The sequence below is a fragment of the Dromiciops gliroides genome, chromosome X (assembly GCF_019393635.1).
Source record: "Dromiciops gliroides isolate mDroGli1 chromosome X, mDroGli1.pri, whole genome shotgun sequence".
NCBI classification, from domain to species: Eukaryota; Metazoa; Chordata; class Mammalia; order Microbiotheria; family Microbiotheriidae; genus Dromiciops; species Dromiciops gliroides.
Window position 1 is genome coordinate 67060573 of NC_057867.1, and position 22281 is coordinate 67082853.

The 22281-nt window shown below is 40.3% G+C and overlaps 1 protein-coding gene across 8 annotated transcripts in view; it reads right to left on the reverse strand.

The window, feature by feature from the left end:
- LOC122733715 (fibronectin type-III domain-containing protein 3A-like) overlaps positions 1 to 22281 on the reverse strand; it is an 85690-nt gene that overhangs the window by 23571 nt on the left and 39838 nt on the right. For all 8 annotated transcript variants that reach the window (XM_043974348.1, XM_043974350.1, XM_043974352.1 and 5 more), the window contains 8 exons: positions 13436 to 13491; positions 9772 to 9923; positions 8195 to 8254; positions 7693 to 7831; positions 4634 to 4687; positions 1430 to 1551; positions 1162 to 1339; positions 835 to 921 (listed from right to left, as the gene is read on the reverse strand). In XM_043974348.1, the coding sequence (XP_043830283.1) occupies positions 835 to 921; positions 1162 to 1339; positions 1430 to 1551; positions 4634 to 4687; positions 7693 to 7831; positions 8195 to 8254; positions 9772 to 9923; positions 13436 to 13491 (848 nt within the window). The remainder of the gene's footprint in view (positions 1 to 834; positions 922 to 1161; positions 1340 to 1429; positions 1552 to 4633; positions 4688 to 7692; positions 7832 to 8194; positions 8255 to 9771; positions 9924 to 13435; positions 13492 to 22281) is intronic.

The following is a 22281-nucleotide window of genomic DNA, read 5'->3' on the forward strand; positions in this document are numbered from 1 at the left end:
ATACCTGAATAGATTCTGCAAAATTTACAAAGCAGGTTACTTTGGAAACTGGACGTAATTAGAAAAGTGTATTTTCATCACTATGGAAAATAATGAAAACAACATACTTAAAATATGAAACACTAAGTGTTATTAATCATTTGAAAATGCTCAACCTCACTAAAAAAGAGATGCAAATTAAAACAACTCTGAGGTACCACCTCACATCCATCAAATTGACAAGAATAATTAAAAACAATAAAACTCAATGCATTTAAGCCACTGCTGGCAAAATTGCGGATTAGAAGGATTTCTTTTGGAAAAGCAAAATCTGGCTGGACAGACTAAAAATTCCAAAGATAATACCACCCTTAGGCCCAACAGCTCCAAGAATCAAAAAGAACTCTAAGCTTTTTATAGCAGCAGGATCTGTGATGCCCAAAATGGGAAGCTGTCTGAATGGTTAAATACAGGAATGGTTAAATAACCTGTGTTACACTAATGTAAGGGGATACGATCATACAAATAATATTCCCTTAAAGTTTGAGGAAAACAAAGAAACGTGGACAGAGCTTTATGAAATAACGCAAAGCAAAAGAAGAAGAACCTGAAGAGATAACACGAGGAGAGGTGAGTGGAAGGAAATGGGCAAACTGATTCCGAATGGAAACGTTGGAGAAAGTGACTGAAGAGTTAGGACATTTATGCACTGAAATTCATTTGTTTCAATGCCGATCATCAGAATAAACATTTAATTGGCTATACATTTAATATTATTTGTAAGCATTTTAAAATGTACTTAGCTTAAAAATTAATGACCCCAATACACAAGAACATCCAATTACAGACACATACCCTAAATTTATATGAAGTGCTCCTCCGAAGATTTTTTAAAGTGCATGAGGGTTCTTCTCCATTATACTTAGCCTTGAAACCGTGACCCTGGAAAGGAGCAAAACGTGTACTTACTTATCAGTGACTAACAAATTTCCACTGATAATTAAAAATGGATTTAAAGTCGAGACTGGAATGAAAGGGAGCTCTGTGGTGGTTTATTGAGGCAGGTGAAGAAGAGGTCTAAGAGCAGAGGGAACCACGTGCATCTTGCATGTGTCAGTCAACGTGTCCCCTTTACTCCAAACACAGAGCAAAACTTCTATGTCATACAGAAGGGTCACTTACAGATCCTTCTTCCTCCATCTCCAACGTGTAAGTAAACTGAGATTCCTCAGTAACTGCTGCAGTAGGGGGCCCCCATTCTAGTGACAGAGTAGTAATTCCTGCCTGATTTAGTTGAGGGGGAGGAGGTGCAGGAGGGACACTTCCTGTTGTGCTGAAGGCAACAGTTTCACTAAATTCACTGGAAAAAATAGATTGATGAATAAAATTAGTAGTTGTTTTTCCCCCCCAAGTATAAACTTTGAAAAAAATTACAAGTAATATAATTTACCTTATTCCCAAGTTATTTTTAGCAGCTAATCGAAATGAATATTTTGTGGAAGGAGACAGCTTGGTTAGCTTGTACTGCTTCAGATGACCAAAATAGCACTCTTGGAAGGTTCCAGGCTTCCCCTTAAAACGCACACAAACATGATGTATTAGTTGCTGTGTTAAAAGCATTTATCGAGGACAGTGTTTCCCATCTGAAACTATTCTGTGGGCTGTTTACTCAAGGGAGGTTAAGAGTGGGTGCTGGGGGGCAGCTAGGTGGCGCAGTGGATAGAGCACCGGCCCTGGAGTCAGGAGGACCTGAGTTCAAATCCGGCCTCAAGCACTTGACACTTACTAGCTGTGTGACCCTGGGCAAGTCACTTAACCCTAATTGCCTCACTAAAAAACCAAAAAAAAGAAAAAAAAAGAGTGGGTGCTGGAAGATGCTGGACAAAGGAAGGTGAGGCTTGAAGAAAAAGAAGTGCAAGAGGAAGAAGAGGGAAAAGTGGAGGAGGGAGAGTTGGTTAAAATTTATACGTTTTACCAAATAAAGACCTTTGGTACTGAAAGTTTCATTTGTCAGGATCGAGGTTCCACTGCAAAATACTATTTTCTTTTCTTTTCTTTTTTTTTTTTGCAAAACACCAAATCTGTATTTACATCCACATATAACAACATATCTGGACTATACTGAAATATATCATAAATTAAATGAGTAATGTCTACTACTTGACAAATTTAAGTTTTAACAGTGAAGATAAATCAAACTGGAATGAAATAAATATAAACACAATTCCAAGAAATTATACCTCTAGTTTTTCCCTTTTGTTCTGATTCTTCTTTCACAGCATGACTAATGCAGAAATATGTTTTATATGATTGTACATATACAACCTATATTAGATTGCTTGCTGTCTTGGGGAGGGGGGAGGGAAGGGAAGGAGGGAGAAAAGTTTGGAACTCCATTTTTTTTTTTCGGGGCAGTGAGAGTTAAGTGACTTGCCCAAGGTCACTCAGCTAGTAAGTGTCAAGTGTCTAAGGCCGAATTTGAACTCAGGTCCTCCTGAATCCAGGGCCGGCACTTTATCCACTGCATCACCTAGCTGCCCCTGGAACTCAATCTTATAAAAACAAATGCTGAAAACTATGTATGCAACTGAAAAATAATAAAATGCTTTTATGGTTTAATAAAAGAACTTTTAAAAAAGGAAATTGTACTTCTATATAAAAGCACTGTTATCTTAAAGGAAAAATACAAAACTAGTAGTATCCCAATAGCTAATACCGACGGGCAAAAAAGTACTTTGAAGTACAGGGCTGTGGAATTATTGACATTTGTTATGCATTGAAGAAATGTGATTAAAGAGGAAAAATCTGAAAACCCTTGAAAATTGCAGCATAACACGAATTGATTGTTTTCAGATAGATTTGGCAATATTTTTACAAATTTAAATTTCAGCCCTCTGTCACACAACCCCTTAAGATTTGAATATCCTTATGACATGCATTCTGTAAGCCCCAGCAAATCCAGGCAGATATTAGGCCAACCACCGTCTAAATGTGTTCGTTTTGAAAGACAGGCTATAAAAAGTACAAAATTATGAAAACAAAATCTAGATTATGTATATGTGGCTCAGTTTATGAACAGGAAAAAAGGTAAACAGTGTACAATTTCCTGATACACAACACTTCATTACAATGCCACCTGATAGATCTCAATTAGGTCACCTTTAACACAGGAGTTAAGACATACATCAAGGATGTCTTATGTTGCCTAATGAAAACAAGTATTTCTAGGTTTTGCTACTATAGGACACTTATACTGTCTATGTGGAATCGAAGGGCAGGGTAAAAAAAACTAAGTGCAAAAAATTTTAAAGAGTTTCTTACTAAAATACAACATGGAAGCCAAAACCATGTATATGCTGAAGTCAGATCTTCTGCTATAAGGCATAAGTTACCTCTAGGTAATAACTCAGTTGTCCTGGCTGGTGGAGCATAGAGAAAAAACCCTGGTCATTTCAAAACAAACAACCAATCAAGAAAAAGGATGGGGGTAGAGTTGTGATGGAGGAAGGGAAACAACAGACAATCCCTTCTCTGCCCACTCTGCACAGGGGGCAATTTCCTATTCAGCATCAGTGTGTCTACAGTGAACTTCAATGAGTCTTCAGTTAACTAAGGGTCCAGAAACACCAAGAGATGCCTAAATACAAACATAAGGTACACCAATAGTCTTTTATTTTAAAATTGTTTCCCCATATTGTAAGATACATCTAATTTTGCACTCAAACTTTACCAGTTTGAATAAATATGACATCAAAAATTTTAAAAACTGATTTTAGTTTGGTAGAAAACAAATGTAAAGAAATTCCACGTATTACTTTGTTCACTATTAGCAAAGATTTGTCTGTTCGGAGCAAAGGGTTCTCAGTAGACATATTTTAAAAATCCCACATGACCACACATTCCATCATTTAAAAAAAGTCACCAAATAAAGTAGTCTGGTAGTGCCATGACAACAAAATACCATTTTCTTACTCTATTTAAAGTGCTTTTTTGGGAGTCAAAATAATAAGGAAACCAAGGGAAAACAGGAAACAAAAGACTGTTAGAGAATATAAACTGAAAAGTCTATCTTACCACTGTTAGTTAATATGCCCTAACAATAAAACGTCACAGTAGCGACGTGATCGATTTCCTGTGCTGATAGGGTAGAGGGCAATGAAATCCAGAAATGATCCCCAAACTTAATTGAAGTCAAAAAACCTAGCACATCTGAGTACTAGGATTTTTACAAGTGCCCAGGTATTTGCAGTGATAAAATTTAGCTAGTGGATCAGTGAGTTAGTAAGTTAGCTGATGCCATGGCATATAAAACAGAATCCAAAGAGATTATTTACTAAGAATCTTAAATTGATTATCAGGTCATGTGGATTTTTGCCAGCTCTACCCATGACTTCAGAATAGTGCTTGGTCCAAAGGATCATATACTCTCCCAGCCACAGTTTAAACAGTATGCACTCACTTCTCTGCTCTTGCCTGGGAGAGCTGAGGTAAAAACCATCACTCTTTTGGTCCATATGCTGAATGCAGAAATATCTGTTTTGATGAAACCTTAATTCCAGTCAGCTACAACTTTTTTCTCTCTAATATTCCATTTCATCTTGCAAAATTTCAGTCACATTTTATCAGTTATAAAATATGGGCAGGAAATGCTTACCTCATCCCATTCTAAAAGAAAACTGATGATTTTGGAGCCATTGTCATTAGATCCCTGAAATAACACACAGAAACAAAATTAGGGTACAGCTTTTTTCATTCAATATACTAATATGCAATGTAGTACCATACCTAGTGAACAAAAGAGTCATACACCTAGGGATAGGGACTGGGCCTAGGAATGCACATTGGCCCCTTCTCTGCAATTTATAGTCTCAGAGTCTTGAGAGGCTAAGTGACTTGCCAAGCCAGTATGTGTCTAAGCTGGACTTGAACCCAGGGTTTCCTGATGCTGAGGCCACAATATACACAATATATTTTAGTCTGTTTATATTGCCGTGTACTTTTTTTTTTGAGGCAATTGGGGTTAAGTGACTTGCCCAGGGTCACACAGCTAGTAAGTGTCAAGTGCTTGAGGCCGGATTTGAACTCAGGTACTCCTGACTCCAGGGCTGGTGCTCCATCCACTGCGCCACCTAGCTGTCCCTGTGTACTTTTTTTAAAAGCAAAATTCTATAAAGGTAAAATACCTTTTGTATTCTTGTTTACTGTCATCCTAACTATGGAATCTTTCTGTCCATCACCCCAAAAGCGACGGGAAAATTACTAGTTAGGTTGAAGAGAGAGCAGAAAGCTAACAGCCTTCCTTGATCCCCCTACTTACTAATAACCTTCAATTTCAGTTCTCATAAAGTACTTTGAGGTTTTTTTAGATTCTTATTTAATGTGTTTCTATGTAATATTATCTATAATAGTGACAACTGGCCTGTAAAACCCAGGGGGGCAGGGATATATCTGATCTAAGTTTTGTAATTCCTCTAGCACCTAGCACAATGCTCTTATCATTATTATACTTAAATGAATGAGGCAGACATTTTTTTACAAATTCAGTCGACAGCATCAAGGAAAAGTTATCATCCCATTCTGGGGTGCTGTGACTTTACAGTTTTCCTTCAATAGATCTGAAAGGAATAAGTGGTTGTTTTCTATCAGCCTGTAGTCTTCCCAAAGTTAACATCTCACCAGCCCACTCACATCCATTTCAAACAGCTCACTGATGTCTTCGAGAAGGTGAATAGGGGAAGATGGTAATATTGTTTTCCCTCCTATTTTGTTTTTAAAGAGGTGAAAGGCTGATATAAAAGCAAAATTCAGGGTGATAGGTGGTAGGTGAGTGATGAGAACAAGCAGTTCACACTTGTACATACGTGACTTATCCCACTAATGGGCCTCTATAATAACTTCCTTCTTTTAACACTGCTTTATTGTGTTACCACGTGGCAACACTTAACTGAAGTTGGAGAAATGAGTCCTTCACATGGCAAAGAATTTTTCAAAAATGGTCAATTATTCAATGAGCCTAATTTTATCATCTGTTAAAGAAGAAGATTAAGATTTTAGCTCGAGCTATGGCAAAACTGATGTCGTATAGTACTTGTGTCTGAAAACCAAATTAGGTAGAAAGCCTTCAGTCAATTGAATTATTTGAAAGGGCTCTGGTGATTAGTTAGTCTGCTGAGACAAGGTGGCTAAACAAGGTGGATTTGGGCTCAACATGAAATACTAGGATGCGAGAACATTACTGTGGCTATCAAGCATGCAAGAGTCTTCTAGATGGTTCTCTATGTGGACAATATTGTACTGACTGCATCAAACCCCAGAATACCTGGAGGGTCTCCAACAATGAGCTCCATTGAGTTAGTACATCAGCACATTTATTTGGGACCAGACTTGATTAGGGGGAGAGGAATCAAAGTTGTGAGTAACCCAAAAAGGATTGAAGAGACGCATGCAGGGTAGAAGTAGGCTGTAGCCCATTTCCAATGGGGATCCATGCTCAAAAAGTGGCATAAGGGATAGTACTGAGGAAACGTGTGAACGGAAAAAGAAAAGCCCTAGTCATGTCCTCATATGGCACAATACCAGACAGCCTCCTCTGTAGAGATAATTGATAACACGTATGTGAGAGCACGGACCAGAAAAGCACAGGGAGGGGATACCCATGTTACTTAACTTGCAGATACACTGAAAAATCAAGCAAGTACAATAACATGTTGATAAAGATGAAGACAGTTGTATATTTTATAGAGAAACAGACATAGTTTTAGACATTGGTAAGACTTTCATTTCATTCCTCAGTTTATGTAACACATCATATTGGGGGTTGGGGGACACAGAGAAGAGGGAAATGGAGGCGAGAAGGAAGAAACTGAGAGATGATTACGAAGAATAGAACTTGCCAGAAGAGTCAGTGTAAAGTATTTCTATATCCTAAGCAAGGATTGGAAAGTGAGTTCCCATGTCTGAAAGTTGGACCTGGCATATTACTGGCTACCAGTGGCTTTGAGCCAGCTTTATGACACGTTACTCATTTATCATAAAATAAATTAGATAATGTGTGTAAAATGATTTGCAAATCATAAAGACCTATAGAAATGCCCTTTGTTGTTGTTTTATGAAAAGGATGTCATAAAGGTTTCCTCGTTGTGCTTCTAGCATGTCTACTTGGTTTCCCTAGCTATGTTTCAAACCAGCCATGTTTCAAATGCCTTTTACTCTGAACTTAAAACACCAAATAAAATGGGTATTTCCATATACATCGCATAACAAGGTTGTGCATGAAACTGTGGGGGTCTATAATCTACAGCTTGCTTTTCTTTAAAATATATAATAGGGGCGGCTAGGTGGCGCAGTGGATAAAGCACCGGCCCTGGATTCAGGAGTACCTGAGTTCAAGTCCGGCCTCAGACACTTAACACTTACTAGCTGTGTGACCCTGGGCAAGTCACTTAACCCCAATTGCCTCACTAAAAAAAAAAAATTAAAAATATATAATAAATTCAATGCGTAATGTTCAAAGTGATCCAACTTGTCTGTGATTCTTTCTACAGGTCTTCCATTCGCTTCCATATTGCATTTTTCACAAGAAGATTCTTCACTGACCCAGAAAGATACTTCAATAACCAACAACTACCTGCCACATTTCAAATTCAAGATACATCAAGGTCATTTTTAGTTCACTGAAATACTGAAACCTCTCTCATCACAGAAGTTTCCTACCTTCCACTGTAAAATCAGGCTGTTCTTGGTTCGGTTCACTAGCTTAGGTACAGCAGGACGGTCTGGTTCACAACTCTCTGTGGTGAAACTAATCACTTCAGAAGTAGATTCTTCTATAGAGCTGTATGTTGCTGAAACTCTAAATATACATATATAGATAGATAGATAAACATAAGCTTTAAATTATTTTTAATTTACATTTTTGAATTTCAGACCTATTCTCAACCCAGAGTTTGAAAAATACTGTAAAGCCCCCCATTTCTTCAGACAGAATTTTTAGGAGTTAACTCTAGGAAGTTGGCACTGATCTAGCCATATGGGTCCAACAGATGAAAGTTCCCCCACTCCCCCTTCATGCCTTGCTCTAGACTGGATGAAACCAGTCATCATGCCATAGCATTATTTGGAGCAGGGGTAGGGCTGAACTTAGAGAAAACGTCCCAATTATCTGTGGCAGCCAAAGAGGCAAAACTTATCAGGCTGAGCAGGACCCTATACCTACCTCACATGGTAGTCGGTTGCTGGCTGGAGATCAGGTAGGCTGACTGTCACTTCATCCCCACTGTGAAAATTACAATTACTTATGAGACCTTCAACAGATAAAAAAAGCCAAATAGCAGATCCTAACTGCTTATATTAACCTTTATTCCACGTAAGCACACCTCCCATTGATGTTATTTAGAGCAATTAACCCAAACTGTAAACATGCAGAAAACAATTTTAGTGATAATGCAAAAGACTTCATTTACATACCAAGGTCAAGTTAATAGAGCTTTACAAAATTAAAATTTTACCACTCTGGGTTGAAATGTGAAATCTCATAATCTTACATCTATATTTACCTAGCTTATTGACAGTAACTTGAATTGGAGCCTCAAAAATAACAACTGTATTTTTTTCCTGCCATACTAATATATTCCATCTTTCAAAAAGAAAGACATGATTTTAATATTACTTAACAATATGTTAAAAAAGTAGCCAGTCAGGCTTCAGTATAACAAGTGTATTTTAAAGAAGCTACATAATTCCTTGAGGATGGCCCAGAATTGTGTTCCTGGGGCATAGGCCTCTCTACTACAGTTAATACAATGGCTTGTGCAGTCGATCCTCTTTTCCATCAGTACTAGGTGCCCAAAGGTGTATGTCATTGTGCCCGGGTACAATCCCTGACCTTTTGGTGCCCACAGCCTGGCCCTGGCACATTGTTTTCTAGGCAGGAAGAGGAATGAGAAGGTTGCTATTTCCAAATGCTGACTGCTCTTGCTTCCACTGAGCTGAGCTAGGAAGGGCAATTAGAAAAGTAGAAAGATAAATACTGCTTAAACTCTAAGTTTGCTTTAGGGCTGAATCACAGTATATTTGGATAAGTTTATTTTTAAAAATTTTTTTAATTTTTATTTTTTGCAGGGCAATGCGGGTTAAGTGACTTGCCCAGGGTCACATAGCTAGTAAGGGTCAAGTGTCTGAGGCCAGATTTGAACTCAGGTACTCCTGAATCCAGGGCCAATGCTTTATCCGCTGTGCCACCTAGCTGCCCCTGATAAGTTTATTTTTTTAAAGTATCATGGGATTAAAAAAGTAAACTATGTAAATATGTGCAAGACTTACTTTTATTTTATTTTATTTTGTTTTTTGGGGCAATGAGGGTTAAGTGACTTGCCCAAGGTCGCACAGCTAGTAAGTGTCAAATGTCTGAGGCTGCATTTGAACACAGGTCCTCCTGAATCCAGGGCCAGTGCTTTATCTACTGTGCCACCTAGGTGCCCAAGACTTACTTTTTAAAAATGAATTTAATTTTACATGTTCTCACCTCCAGTCCCCTCAGAAGTTTCTGTTTAAAATTCTTAAAGTTCTAAAATGTCAGCCACTAATTATGAGATAATAGTGGCTTTCTTACAAACCAAATGGAGAACTCTATTCAAATGTTCTTGTTAAGTCAACTTGATTCTCAGACTACACAGGACAAATTTAAGGAAATTAATTTTTAGATGGCCACATGAAATCACGAACTGCTTCAATCACTGTGTAAAATTTTAGTATACTTAGAGTGACAGAAATTTCAAACAGAGGCAGACTTACATGTAAATAGTTTTAAATTTTCCACTTTTACCACAGTTGGACAGTGCCACTTCAAATGTAAATGATACTGGACGGTTAGCATTTTCTTCATTCTGGGAATTTACCAGATGACTCCATGAGAGGACAGCTGATCTTGCTTGAATATTGGAAACCTAATAGAAATAATGAAAATTGGGAATGAAAATTGGGGCTTCTTTTTCTTACATAAAAAGATGAGAAATCCTTCCTTTGTCATATAATCTTTCACTTCCAGATTTCTTTATTTTCCAATCTAATTTATTAAGTATGTACAAGGTGGGCCAAAAGTCACGAAGGGATTTCAGTATTTAAGAACTCCTTTATTTTTCATTTACAATACAATAGCATCATATACAGTATATATAGGAATTGAATTTACATTATGTGTGAAAAATCGAATCTTGTAAATGGCAAAACATAAAGAAAAAATTTTCCAAAAGTTATCAAAACATTATGACTCTTGGCCCATCCTGCACTATGTACGGTGCTGGGCTAGATGCTGGGGACTAAAAGACCAAAAGAATAAAGAGTTCCTGCCCTCAGTTAGGTGGCGCAGTAGATAGAGCACCAGCCCTGGATTCAGGAGGACCCGAGTTCAAATTCGACCTCAGACAGTTGACACTTACTAGCTGTGTGACCCTAGGCAAGTCACTTAACCCCAACTGCCTCACCAAAAAAAAAAAAAAAAAAAAAAAGAGTTCCTGCCCTCAAAGACCTTTCACTGGGGAAGGTAAGAGAAGGACTAAAAAAAAAGAGACAAAAGGAGAGAGCATTTAGTCCAGTGTCCTCAATTTGTGAGGTAAGAAAGTTGAAGCCCTTATACCCAGCTTAAGTGAGCAGAGATAGCCCTTCATACTGTATTATTAATTGTTTTTAATTGCACGGGCAGTTCTGCAGGGTGGCCAGAAGGTTGGGAATACGCACAGCAGCCCAGTTTTGCAGGGAGATGCCTGGGGCTTGCACCATATCCATGCCATCTGACCTGAGCCTTTCCTTCAAACCCCATAATTTCTTTTTTTTTTTTTTTGGTGAGGCAATTGGGGTTAAGTGACTTGCCCAGGGCCACACAGCTAGTAAGTGTCAAGGGTCTGAGGCTGGATTTGAACTCAGGTCCTCCTGAATCCAGGGCTGGTGCTCTATCCATTGTGCCACCTAGCTGCCCCTACCCCCATAATTTCTAATGTCCTTCAACTCTAGGATGCTCCTTTGAGACGGCCAAGAAATTGCACTAAGGGTTGATTGTACTTGTTATAAAACTCTTTAGAATATTTAAGGATATGAAATCACTCCTTCATTTTCTACAAACTTGTATTCTGAGATAACTTTCTTATAAAGGCTTATTGTTAAACAAACTGAAAAAAAGGTTAGTGTGATAAAAACCAACCAACCAACCAACCAACCAACCAACCAACCAACCAAAAGCCTGCTCCCCTGTCTGGCCAGTCCTTCTTGGCCTTAGCCAGCACATCATCCGCTCCACCACCACTTCGGGGTGTTGCCCAAAGTTTTTCCTGGGGCCTCTCCCTTCTCTAATCTCCCCCTTGAGCTTCATTACCATATCACCAGTTGCCCATTGGACATTTCAACCCGGGTATCCCAAAGGTAGGTCTGACGTGTCTATAACCAAGCTCCGTCTTTCTCCCTAAAGCCTCCTCTCTTCTCCACTTCCCCAGTTGTTCTGTCAGAGGACCCACCATCCTCCAGGGTTTCAGGCTCTCCTGGCCTGTCCACTTCCCTTCCCCTGCATGTCCAGTCACATGCCAGGTCTCGCCATTCCTATCCTCACAACATCCCTGGCACATGACCCCTCTTCTCCACTCACACAGCAGCCACCTGAGTTCAGGCCCTCATCACCTCTACCTCTCTTATTACAACAGCCTCCTCACCGGTCTGGCTCACTTCTGTCCCCGCTCCAGTCCAAACTACGCACTGTGCCAGAGTCACTGCCCTCAAGTGCAGCTCTGACCAGGTGAGACCCCATGTAATCAGCTCCCTCCAGTGGTTCCCCGTTGCCTTTAGGATAGAAGACATTCTCCTCTGTTTAGCTTTGAAAGGTCTCCACAACCTGCTCCAACCTCTTTCCAGTCTCCTCACTAGCCCTGCTGTGCTCGGTGATCCTGCCAACCCTGACACCCCATCTCTGTGCCTCTGCCTGGAAAGCACGCCCTCCTTCCCCCTGTCTCCTCCAGTGCTGCTCCTCCTTTAAGCAGCAGCTCAGGGGGGCAGCTAGGTGGCGCAGTGGATAGAGCACCGGCCCTGGAGTCAGGAGTACCTGAGTTCAAATCCAGCCTCAGACACTTAACACTTACTAGCTGTGTGACCCTGAGCAAGTCACTTAACCCCCATTGCTTCACCAAAAAAAAAAAAAAAAAAAAAAAGGCAGCTCAGGGACCACGTTCTGCCAGCATGAAGTCTTTCCTGCCTTCCCCCTTCCCCCAGCTACTGGTGCCCAGTCCCTCCCAGACCACCCTGTATTGAGTGCCTTCTTCTATAGGCTTGTTTTTATTCACTTCATCCTCCTACCGAATATATTTGTATACACGCTTGCCATCTCCCCCATTAGAATGGAAGCTAAATGAGAATAGGGATTGTTTCATTCTTTGTACTCATATCCCCCAAATTGAGCACAGATGATTGATCAAAAAACCTGACTTAATTCCAAATAAAACTCATCTACTGTGTAATTAAAGCAAGAAGTAAAATACTCTAGTCAAAAGCCAAAAATGTGCCCCTGTGTAGAGAAGAAAGGTTTATTTATGGTAAACTTTTTTCCTAGATTAATTTGGGTACTGATTTAAAGGCATCATCCATTTAAACTAGAGTACTGTATTTCGTCACTTTAGATAATTTCTTCTTTTTTCTGGGGCAATTGGGGTTAAGTGACTTGCCTAGAGTCACACAGCTAGTAAGTGTTAAGTGTCTGAGGCCGGATTTGAACTCAGGTACTCCTGACTCCAGGGCCGGTGCTCTATCCACTGTGCTACCTAGCTGCCCCCGCTTTAGATAATTTCTAACAAGACATTAGTATTATTACTAAATTAGTATTATTACTAAACTCTCAGTGTTCTAGGCAATTTTCTGAATCTGTAAGTTGTAGAAAGGGGACCGACCTGCATTGGCTACATGGAGTCTCCTCACCTGGTTTGCCCCATACCAATGAAAACACAGGTCTATCTCTCTCCTCCTCCATCAAATAGAAGATAACTGAGAGGAGAAGCTCTGTGTTATCCAGTTCTAGATATTAACATTTCATTGATAATATGCTTTACAGTTTACCATAAATCTGGGAGATAAGACAAGTATTATCCCCATTTTATGCTTGACTTCCATAAAGAGCAAAGTGGGGCTTCATTCTGAGTCATTCATTCATTCATTCTCAGGTCATTCTGAGCCCAAGGGCATATATAAGATATAATCAAATATCAATGCTACCTTGTATACAGTAGGTACTAAATATTTTCATTAAATAATAAACAACTATCCCTTTCTTTAGCATATGTTGACTTTACATTTGTGTATTTTGCTGGTGAAGAAAAAAGCAAGATGAGATTCCACTTTTGTCATTCTGCTCCAGGAAAAAAGAAATCATAATTCTTTTAAAAACAGACAAAAAGTAAGTCTGGAAAGACTATTTAGCATTACTTACTATAGGTTTTCCAGTGCTAAAGAGGTCCTGCAACTCTTTAATTTCTTTTTCAGGTTCTACGGGAAAAAAAGACACAGACACACAGAGAAAGAGAAACAAATCATTACAAGGAAAAAAGAAGCAGATAGTAGTGTATTACCTAATTATAACCACAAGATGGAATCAGATTCATTAGGAGCTCTTCACCAATGGGCTTCTCTTAATCATCTAATTACCAGTCACGCTGCTAGCCCAAAGTATAACAACACAGAGTCTAAGAAGCCCCAAACAACCATAAATGAATAATAGTATGGAAACCATTTTTAGTACAAAGGGGTGTGGTTTTCCAATAAGAGCATCTCTTCTAATTACCTTTAGCTGAGCAAAAAACTTTACATGAAGATAAACTGTCAAATTAAAACATGTCTGTTTCTTATTCCCCTTCATTATGCCTGGTTTGTTTCCAATAGTGAGTGCAGTGGTTATTAGTATTGATGGTGGACTCAACCCAGGTTTAGTTTTAAGGGAGATCGTATAAAAAGAAATGGAAATCAGAGGATTTGGGGTTTATGGATTGTAAACACCCCAAACAAAATCCAGAAGAAAAAAGCCCCAAGTCCCCAAAGTCCTTTTTTAGGCTCTGTCAATGTTGCCATTCAGTTCTCCAATAGCATTTTCTTTCACATAAAACTAACCAAGCACATACCAAATCCACCACATTGAAGATAAAAATCCCAGAATGTAGAAGCTGTGCACAACAGGGGCAGCTTTGTTTTTCTGGGTGGTATATATTAGTGGCTTGCTTTTTAAAGCCAAGGCAACACACCTGTAACTTTCTAATTGCCTGCTTCTATTAGGATTATTTCAAGAGGGACTTCTTATACTAGCAAAATAGTCATCCAGTTTGCACGTGTGAAATGAAAGTCTCCGATTGGTTAACTGTAAATTAAAATTGACACTGATGCGGTTAAATTTTTTTTCCCAATTTCAAAAAGCCCTGGAAAATCTCCAAGGTTGACCATGTGGGAAAAGTCTGATGAACTTTTCAAAGTGTTAACAAGGTAAGCCTTCACATTCTCTATAATGACAACAGAGGAATTAAATTGAAGAGAAAAGGTGCTAATTCAAAATGCTTGGGGTAGCCTAGAGATATAGACAGACACGGACAGACACAGACACAGACACAGACAGACAGACACAGACACACAGACACACAGACACACAGACACACAGACACACAGACACACACACACACACACACACACACACACACACACACACACGCTATTCCAGAAGGGGAAGTGGCTCAAAAAGTATCCTTTGATCCGATAGGAAGAACCTGGGCAATATCGGAGTATTTTGATTTTCTGTCTAAGTGCAGTGTTTCTACTTTTTTTTTAGTGAGGCAATTGGGGTTAAGTGACTTGCCCAGGGTCACACAACTAGTAAGTGTTAACTGTCTGAGGCCGGATTTGAACTCAGGTCCTTCTGACTCCAGGGCCAGTGCTCTATCCACTGCACCACCTAGCTGCCCAGTGTTTCTACTTTTATGGTGAAGATATAAAGAGGTACACTTATGGACAGTGTTAAGTGTTTTGAAATTTAATCTGTAAATTTATGTTTTGAAATCTCATCTGGAAGCCCTCCACAGAAACTGAAGGAGAGCTACGTCTAGACTACCAGCTGCCCTTTTGGTGTGATACTGACCCACCCTCAGTGGAAGAGTGGAAAGCAGAGATAACAGCTATTACTTTAGCTGTGCTGGTGTTCTCTTTATTATAGCAACTTTCTATAGGGTGCACCCCCCCTCAAAACCAAAACAAAACAAAAAGCAAATACTCAATGGTCAGTAGTTGGAACTTTATACTGTCAGAATAGGAAAACTCAACATCCAACATGCCTATTCTCATGCACATCAAAACGAGAAAACCAATCAGATTTATGACTAGCATAAGTCAGAGAAATGGGACAGTTAGGCCCTATGCTAAAGATGAGACCACTGCACTGGCAGTGGTCTATGGCACTACATGCTGTGACTTGAGGTCCTGCTCTAACACGTATGTCACGTTGCTTGCTGATACAACATTTTCTGTATGATCCTAATCTTAAGCCATCACCTCCACAACGCACTTCGGCTTAGTTTCTACTTCCTGTAGTAACATTGGACAAGTGGTCAAAAAAGGTCAGGTGCTCTATTTTCAAGGTATTAGTGACAGAAATGAACTTTGTGCTTGCTTTCCATTGTACTGCTCTTAGAGAAGATGATGAAGTGAATGCAGATAAGCCTGAGAAGCCCAGTTATCAAGCCTGACATGACTCAATATGGCCATATTATATATACACATATATACATACATATATATATATATGACACATGCATATAGTTATTGGTTTCCTGTGTATTGATATTCATGTCTTCCTATCTGGTGAGGACCCACTTCTCTCTGATTCTCACAAGGAACCTTGTTTCCTGTTGTCGCCTTCTCTCCACGCTATTTGGAATTATCCTGGTTGACACTGCTGTTGGGGTGGAGTGTGTGTTATGTTTGGGCAAAGAGGAGGGCAGCCACAGAGATGCGGTGCCAGATTTGGTCATACCACCCCTGTCCTATATTCTCAGAGCACCTTGTAACTCTTCCAGGGCCAGAGTAGCTGAAAAGAAGAGCAGCTCCTCACTGGGTCTCTGCAAGGTGAAGGACCCTCTCTCCCCTACCTTTTCAGGTGAGCTAAGAGACTGTTTTTTCTGGCTGGCTGGCATTAGCTCTTCCTCCTTAAAGGAGCATCTGTATACTGTTCCATCAGGAGTTGGCAAAGGACACACTGATCTCGGAGGAATTCGTTGTTTTATTGGACTTCTATTTCTCATTTCTTCTTTCAGCAATCATTTGTCCTTCAGAGCAAGAGTATGCCTTGTGCAAATAACAGTTCACTTTTCTGTAACCTAATGTTGGCATATCCGTTATGTTATGCCACTTCAAAAATTCAAATTTTATTACAGCAAGCTTTATAACAACATTCATTATAAAATAACTGTTCTATCTTCAATTAGACTCTTTCTGCTTTGACCTTTTCCATACAGTGCAATTAAATCCAGGCTTCCTCCCTTCTCAGTCATAACTCTCCAGTGTTTACATTTTGTCAAGGTCTCTGCTGAGAATATTTCTATCCCAAGATCTTTCCTCTCTCTGCTACTTGCAAGATGGTCTTGGGCATCACTACTAAACAATAAAACTGAAGTGCAGGACCCCAAGGATTCACAGCCCTCTAACACACACTACTCATACACGTCTTCAGCAACACCACATTACTCCTAAACCAAATACCCAGAAGCAACAAAGCACCATGGAGAGCAGGTTCAAAGGACAGTGTTAACTTCATGGGAGGAGGCTAAGGCTTCATAGTCTTTGTCATCAGTATTCCTACCACTAGCCTCATCCCCTCAACATGAGAGGATATAGGCACTGGGAAGTTCACTTCAAGAGAAGTGTGTTGTATTTCAGAGAAGCATGGCATCGCTATCATGAGCTATCAAGGACCTCAAAGATCGCCCATTCAAATTCTCTTACTTTACAGATGACCAACCTCCAACCCAGAGAGAATAAGCAACTTGCCCATAGTCACGTAAACTAAAATGGAAATCTCCTGACTTACAGTCCAGTGATCTTTTTTTTTTTTTTTTAGTGAGGCAATTGGGGTTAAGGGACTTGCCCAGGGTCACACAGCTAGTAAGCGTTAAGTGTCTGAGGCCAGATTTGAACTCAGGTCCTCCTGACTCCAGGGCCAGTGCTCTAGCCACTGAGCCACCTAGCTGCCCCCAGTGATCTTTTCAATAAACTATATTATGCTGCTCCCTGGGGTTAAATATTTATCAAACATTTTCAACTTTGCAACAAAATACAAAATATATTTACACAACATTTAGAACAGGACTACCTTAAGTGTCTGAGGTACACAGTAATAAATACATTATGCACTTTGGGATAGGTTTTCTCTTTTACACATACCTTTTTTCTTTTTTAATCTTTCCTCTCTTCTACTGTTTATTTACTTATTTTTTGTTTTTGTTTTTGTTTTTGTCAGGGCAATGCGGGTTAAATGACTTGCCCAGGGTCCCACAGCTAGTAAGTGTCAAGTGTCTGAGGCTGGATTTGAACTCAAGTCCTCCTGAATTCAGGACCAGTGCTTTATCCACTGTGCCACCTAGCTGCTCCCTCTTCTACTGTTTAAAATGGAGTGTTTGAACCCTGTCACTTTCCTCTTTGGTTTTTAGTTGCTGGAATGGGCTTGTTTATCAGTTCTGCTAAAAACAGGATGGAGGTGGGGCTCTTTTAGCATGACATCATAAAACCTATATTCCCTGAGAGGTTTTGGAGGGAGGCTCTTAAGGAGGAACGTGACATTAGTTGCTACTAGTTATCATCCCAGTTTGTTCTACAAACAGTATAAAATGCTTTCAAGAAGTGCTTGAAGTATAGTCATACATGGCCCTATCTCATAAAATGGAATTCACTTCTCTACATTTCTTCGCCTGTTGAAAAATAACACTTGCAAGATGAGTAGTAAATTTTCATATCCTATTTTAGTAAAACCTCAATTAACCAGAATGGTTAGGGGAGAAAGTTAACTGAAAGTTAAGCAGAAAATAATTTTCTTCTTTCAATTCTAATTGAAAATATCTCTCAGGAAGCTTTCTTCTTTTATGTATGATCTATATCAATGTACCTTTGAATGCAGTCACTTGAAATATCAGCAATAATCTACACTATGGTAGAAAGGTATAAAATTAGACTAAAATCTAGAGAATTTTTTTTTTGTGAGGCAGTGAGGGTTAAGTGACTTGCCCAGGGTCACACAGCTAGTAAGTGTCAAGTGTCTGAGGCCAAATTTGAATTCAGGTCCTCCTGAATCCAGGGCTAGTGTTTTATCCACTGCTCCACCTAGCTGTCCCCTAAAGAATGGGTTTTTAAACAACTCAAAGCACTTTCTCTTAGGATTTATTCCAAGTTTTAAAAATTGGTAGAAAAAAGATTAATTGAACATTCTTCTTAATGATAATATTATTGTACTGTAATAAATCTAATGACTATTAATGACACTTCTGTCAACAAGATATGACGGGATTTAGGGAATACCTATTTCAAGGTAGCCTGTAGTGATTTATTTTGTTGCAAAGGATCCTTTTATAAAATGAATAACTGCATCCTCATTTGTTTTGCAAGTTCGTACTCATACAGATACATGTGTGTGTCTACACAGATATACCTGCATATCTAAGGAATTTTAGATCTCATCCCGGTGAGCACTCCCTTATCTGGGCACACGAGCACCACACCTTCTTACCCCGCAACATTCTCCTCCATCTTTTGCCGAGTCCTCAGAGAAGCTTTACCTAATGTGCTGGGGCCTGCCATCTAGGCCTCTTGGTATTTTGTGGCTATCAGGGAAGCATCTGGGCCAGCCATCTGTTATCTCTCACCCATGCTACATGACTGTCCAGTTTCCTTTTCTAGACATTCCTCATTTCCTTTGTACCATTTGTCACACTCAAGCCATTGATGCTACAGTTTTGCACTTACCAATCTGGTTCTTTAATGATTACGGCATTTCCAGATTTGCAGCCACAAAGCATTGCTGGAAGAATATTGCTCTTTGAAAGCTGGGCTTTGATGGAAGGGAACAGTTTAGAATTACTCAAAGTCCTATACAAATTTGTGAAAGGGCACCAGCCAGTACTTCAATTCTGGGACCAGCTCATTGTCCCTATGCTTTGCCTAAGCCGATAAATAAAGCATTTTGCAAACCTTAAAATGCTTTCATTATGTTACCTCATTTGATCTTCACAACAACCCTGGAATTAAATATACTATTTATTTCCATTTTACAGATGAGAAAACTGAGGCTGAGAGGGGTTGTGATTTTCACAGGGTCACACAGTGCTAAGTGTCTGAGGCAGGATTTGAATTCAGGTTTTCCTGACTTCAGGTCCAGCACTCTCTATACTGCACCAAATTAGGCTGCCTGTCCAATCTGGGAAACCACTATTTATTAGCTTGGCTTTTTTCCCCCCATGTAGCTTGCTAGGCTACTCTCTTATGTAACTGAAGCTCACTGAGGTGGTTTTGTTGTTAGCCAGGTTTGATGAACTGACCAAGTCATCAATCCAAAGGAACACTGGGAGAATCTCGCCACAGAAAAAGAAACCTGCTTCCTTTTAGTCCTTGCACGTGTCTCCCTACTTTATGCTTTGCTTGATAGTGACAACTTTGGGGAGTCAAAGGGCCTGGGGTCAAATCCTGGCTCTGAGTGGTATAATGGAGAACCGGAGTCAGGAGACTTGGGTTCAAATCTTGCCTCTAATGCTTACTAGCCTTCTGACCCTAGCAACTTCCTTGCCTCTCTGTGCCTCTGTTTGTTCTGCAAAATGAGGGACTTTGGACTCAAGAGCCTCTTGAGGCCCCTTCCGGCAGTTACAGCTACCAAGGAGTATCGTCTGATCTTTAAATAGACGTGGGAGCTACTTCTAGGCGGACGTATCCAAAATGGAGAGAACTCCAAGTCAGACATCATTTAGATTCGACTCTATTAACTCTTGAGCCTGGGTTAAGTTCCTATCCCTCACACATATTGGCTGTGACCCTGGGCAAGTTTCTTACTTGTACTCCAAGCAATTATCTAAGACTCTAAATTTCAGAGCAGTGAATTTCCTCCCCAGGGGTCCTTTAAGGAACCGTGGTCTGTTCCCACCCCAGCTCTCCACTTCTATGAAGCTGTGTTCAGGAGCCTGGGGGCGGGGCATAGCCTAGTTTTGTACTGGCCCCAGCTATAAAGGGTTTATGCATGGCCGTCAGGCTGCTGTGTGCTGGCTCCCTGATCAAGAGGAGAGAGAGCCAGCCATGAACTCTGGGGTCCATGGAATCCAGGCCCATCCCACCACCAAGTACTGGCTTCCTGACCCTCGGGAAGCCACTTACCTGCCCAGTGCCCTCATCCCACTCTCCAAGAGCACTGCATCCGTTGGTGGACAGAGCTTCCTACCTGGTGGCGATCGCAGTGCAGGCCAGGGTAGATCAGACAGCCTGACCCATCTGGACAACATGGAAGAACTCCAGATTCCCACCAGTTGGCCAGGTGTCTTATCTTCTTTCTAAGTGTTTTCAGCTCCTGTTTTTCTAACTGCTGACTTCGAAAAATGGGAAGGGGGGCAGTTGATGCCTTTTGGTTTTACATCAGTTGTTCTAGAAAGAAAACTCCTTCCCCTTCCAGACTGGTAACCACTAACTTGTAATGATGCTTTTCCCTTTCCAGGAAGCCCCAGGTCATATTGAGATCCTTTTTGGACTGAACCTGTAAAATTTCATGGGCATAGGAAACTCCAGAGGATGAAACTCATTCTCCCAGTGTACCTCCCCTATAATTTCTAGTCTTGGACTTGCCTGGGGACACACGGACAGCGAGTGTCAGAGGTGAGACTTGTGCCCTGCTACTCCAGACTCTCAATTTGCAATCTAAGGCCCTGACCCCCATCAATTGCAGACCATATCCAGCTGGTGCTTAGGTTGTTGGCCATAGGAAACAAGGGCAGGGACATGGCCTGGAATTTTCACTGATATAAAGAACTCCCTAATGAAGAATTTCCCTTGGCAGATACAAGTTAGCACCTTCTTGGCAGCTTAGTTTTACAGAGCTGCCCAGGGCACTGAGACCCACTTCTCAGTTAAGTGACTTGCCATGGGGTTATACAGCCAGTGTGGATAAGAGGCAGCTGAGGTCTTCATGGATCAAAGGCCAGCTCTCTGTTCATTCTCTAAGCCACTTGCTGCAGCTAGGTGATAACTATTTCTTTATAACCCTTTTGTTACTAACTCTTGACATGGAAGTCTTGGCCAACAAATTCTGGCTATATTTTTTTGGAAAAATGGCTTATGGACTCTGTTGGAACATCTCATTTCTGTCGTGTTTTTCTGTGCCCTTTTCTAAATTGTTCTGATAACGCAATTTTACAGGCAGTGCTCTTAGCCTGTGTGTCTCTGCACAAATCCTCCGGTCGAGCCAGCCTAATTACGGCCTTCTACTACCATATACTAAGTGGAGCCTGTGACCTGTTTCCAGCTGCCTATTCGAAATGGAAAATTTTCAAACCACTTAGTGGAAATGGTTAGGTTGTCAATTTAGAAAGGACACAAAAGGAGACGGGTACCATTTAATTATGGTGGTGTACATTAAGTGCCTCTTACACTGTATGTCATGGCCTGTCCATTTCAGCCATGTGCAGTATTCCTCATATGTGCAGTAAAGACAGATTTTACTGAGGACAAGAGAGGTGTCCACTGAAGGAAATATACCCACAAATACTAAGTCAAAGGTTCAAAGTCTAATAGCTCTTTGTCCTAGATGAGTCAAGAATTCAAAATGCAGAAGATAATCTCTTTTTCTCATTAGGCAGTGCTATTCTCCTCTCCCCAAACAAGTGTCTACATCCTAGGCTGGGATGTTCTAGAACCACATTCCCAATCCTTGCCTTTGGTGGAGACTTCAGGCGGTGAATTCTAGAAGATACAAGGCTTTCTATCAGGCTACAAAACCTGCACCTCACACAGTTACCAGTAGTGTGGCTATGAGGCATAATGATCTCTTGGGGCTTCTTTCAGACGGTAAGATGCTGGGTCTATGCTGATTGGCAAAAGTGTCTTAATCTGGAGAAGAGAAACAGGCTAGAGCTACAAAAGATGAAAAAAAAGGAAATTAATGGGAATAGACAGAGTTTGGGGGCCAAGGATAGTAAGCAGGACCGAATTTCATCACTCAGAAGAAAAGATGCAGCTGACTCCAAATACATGGCTTAAACATCGTTGCTACAATATAGAAAG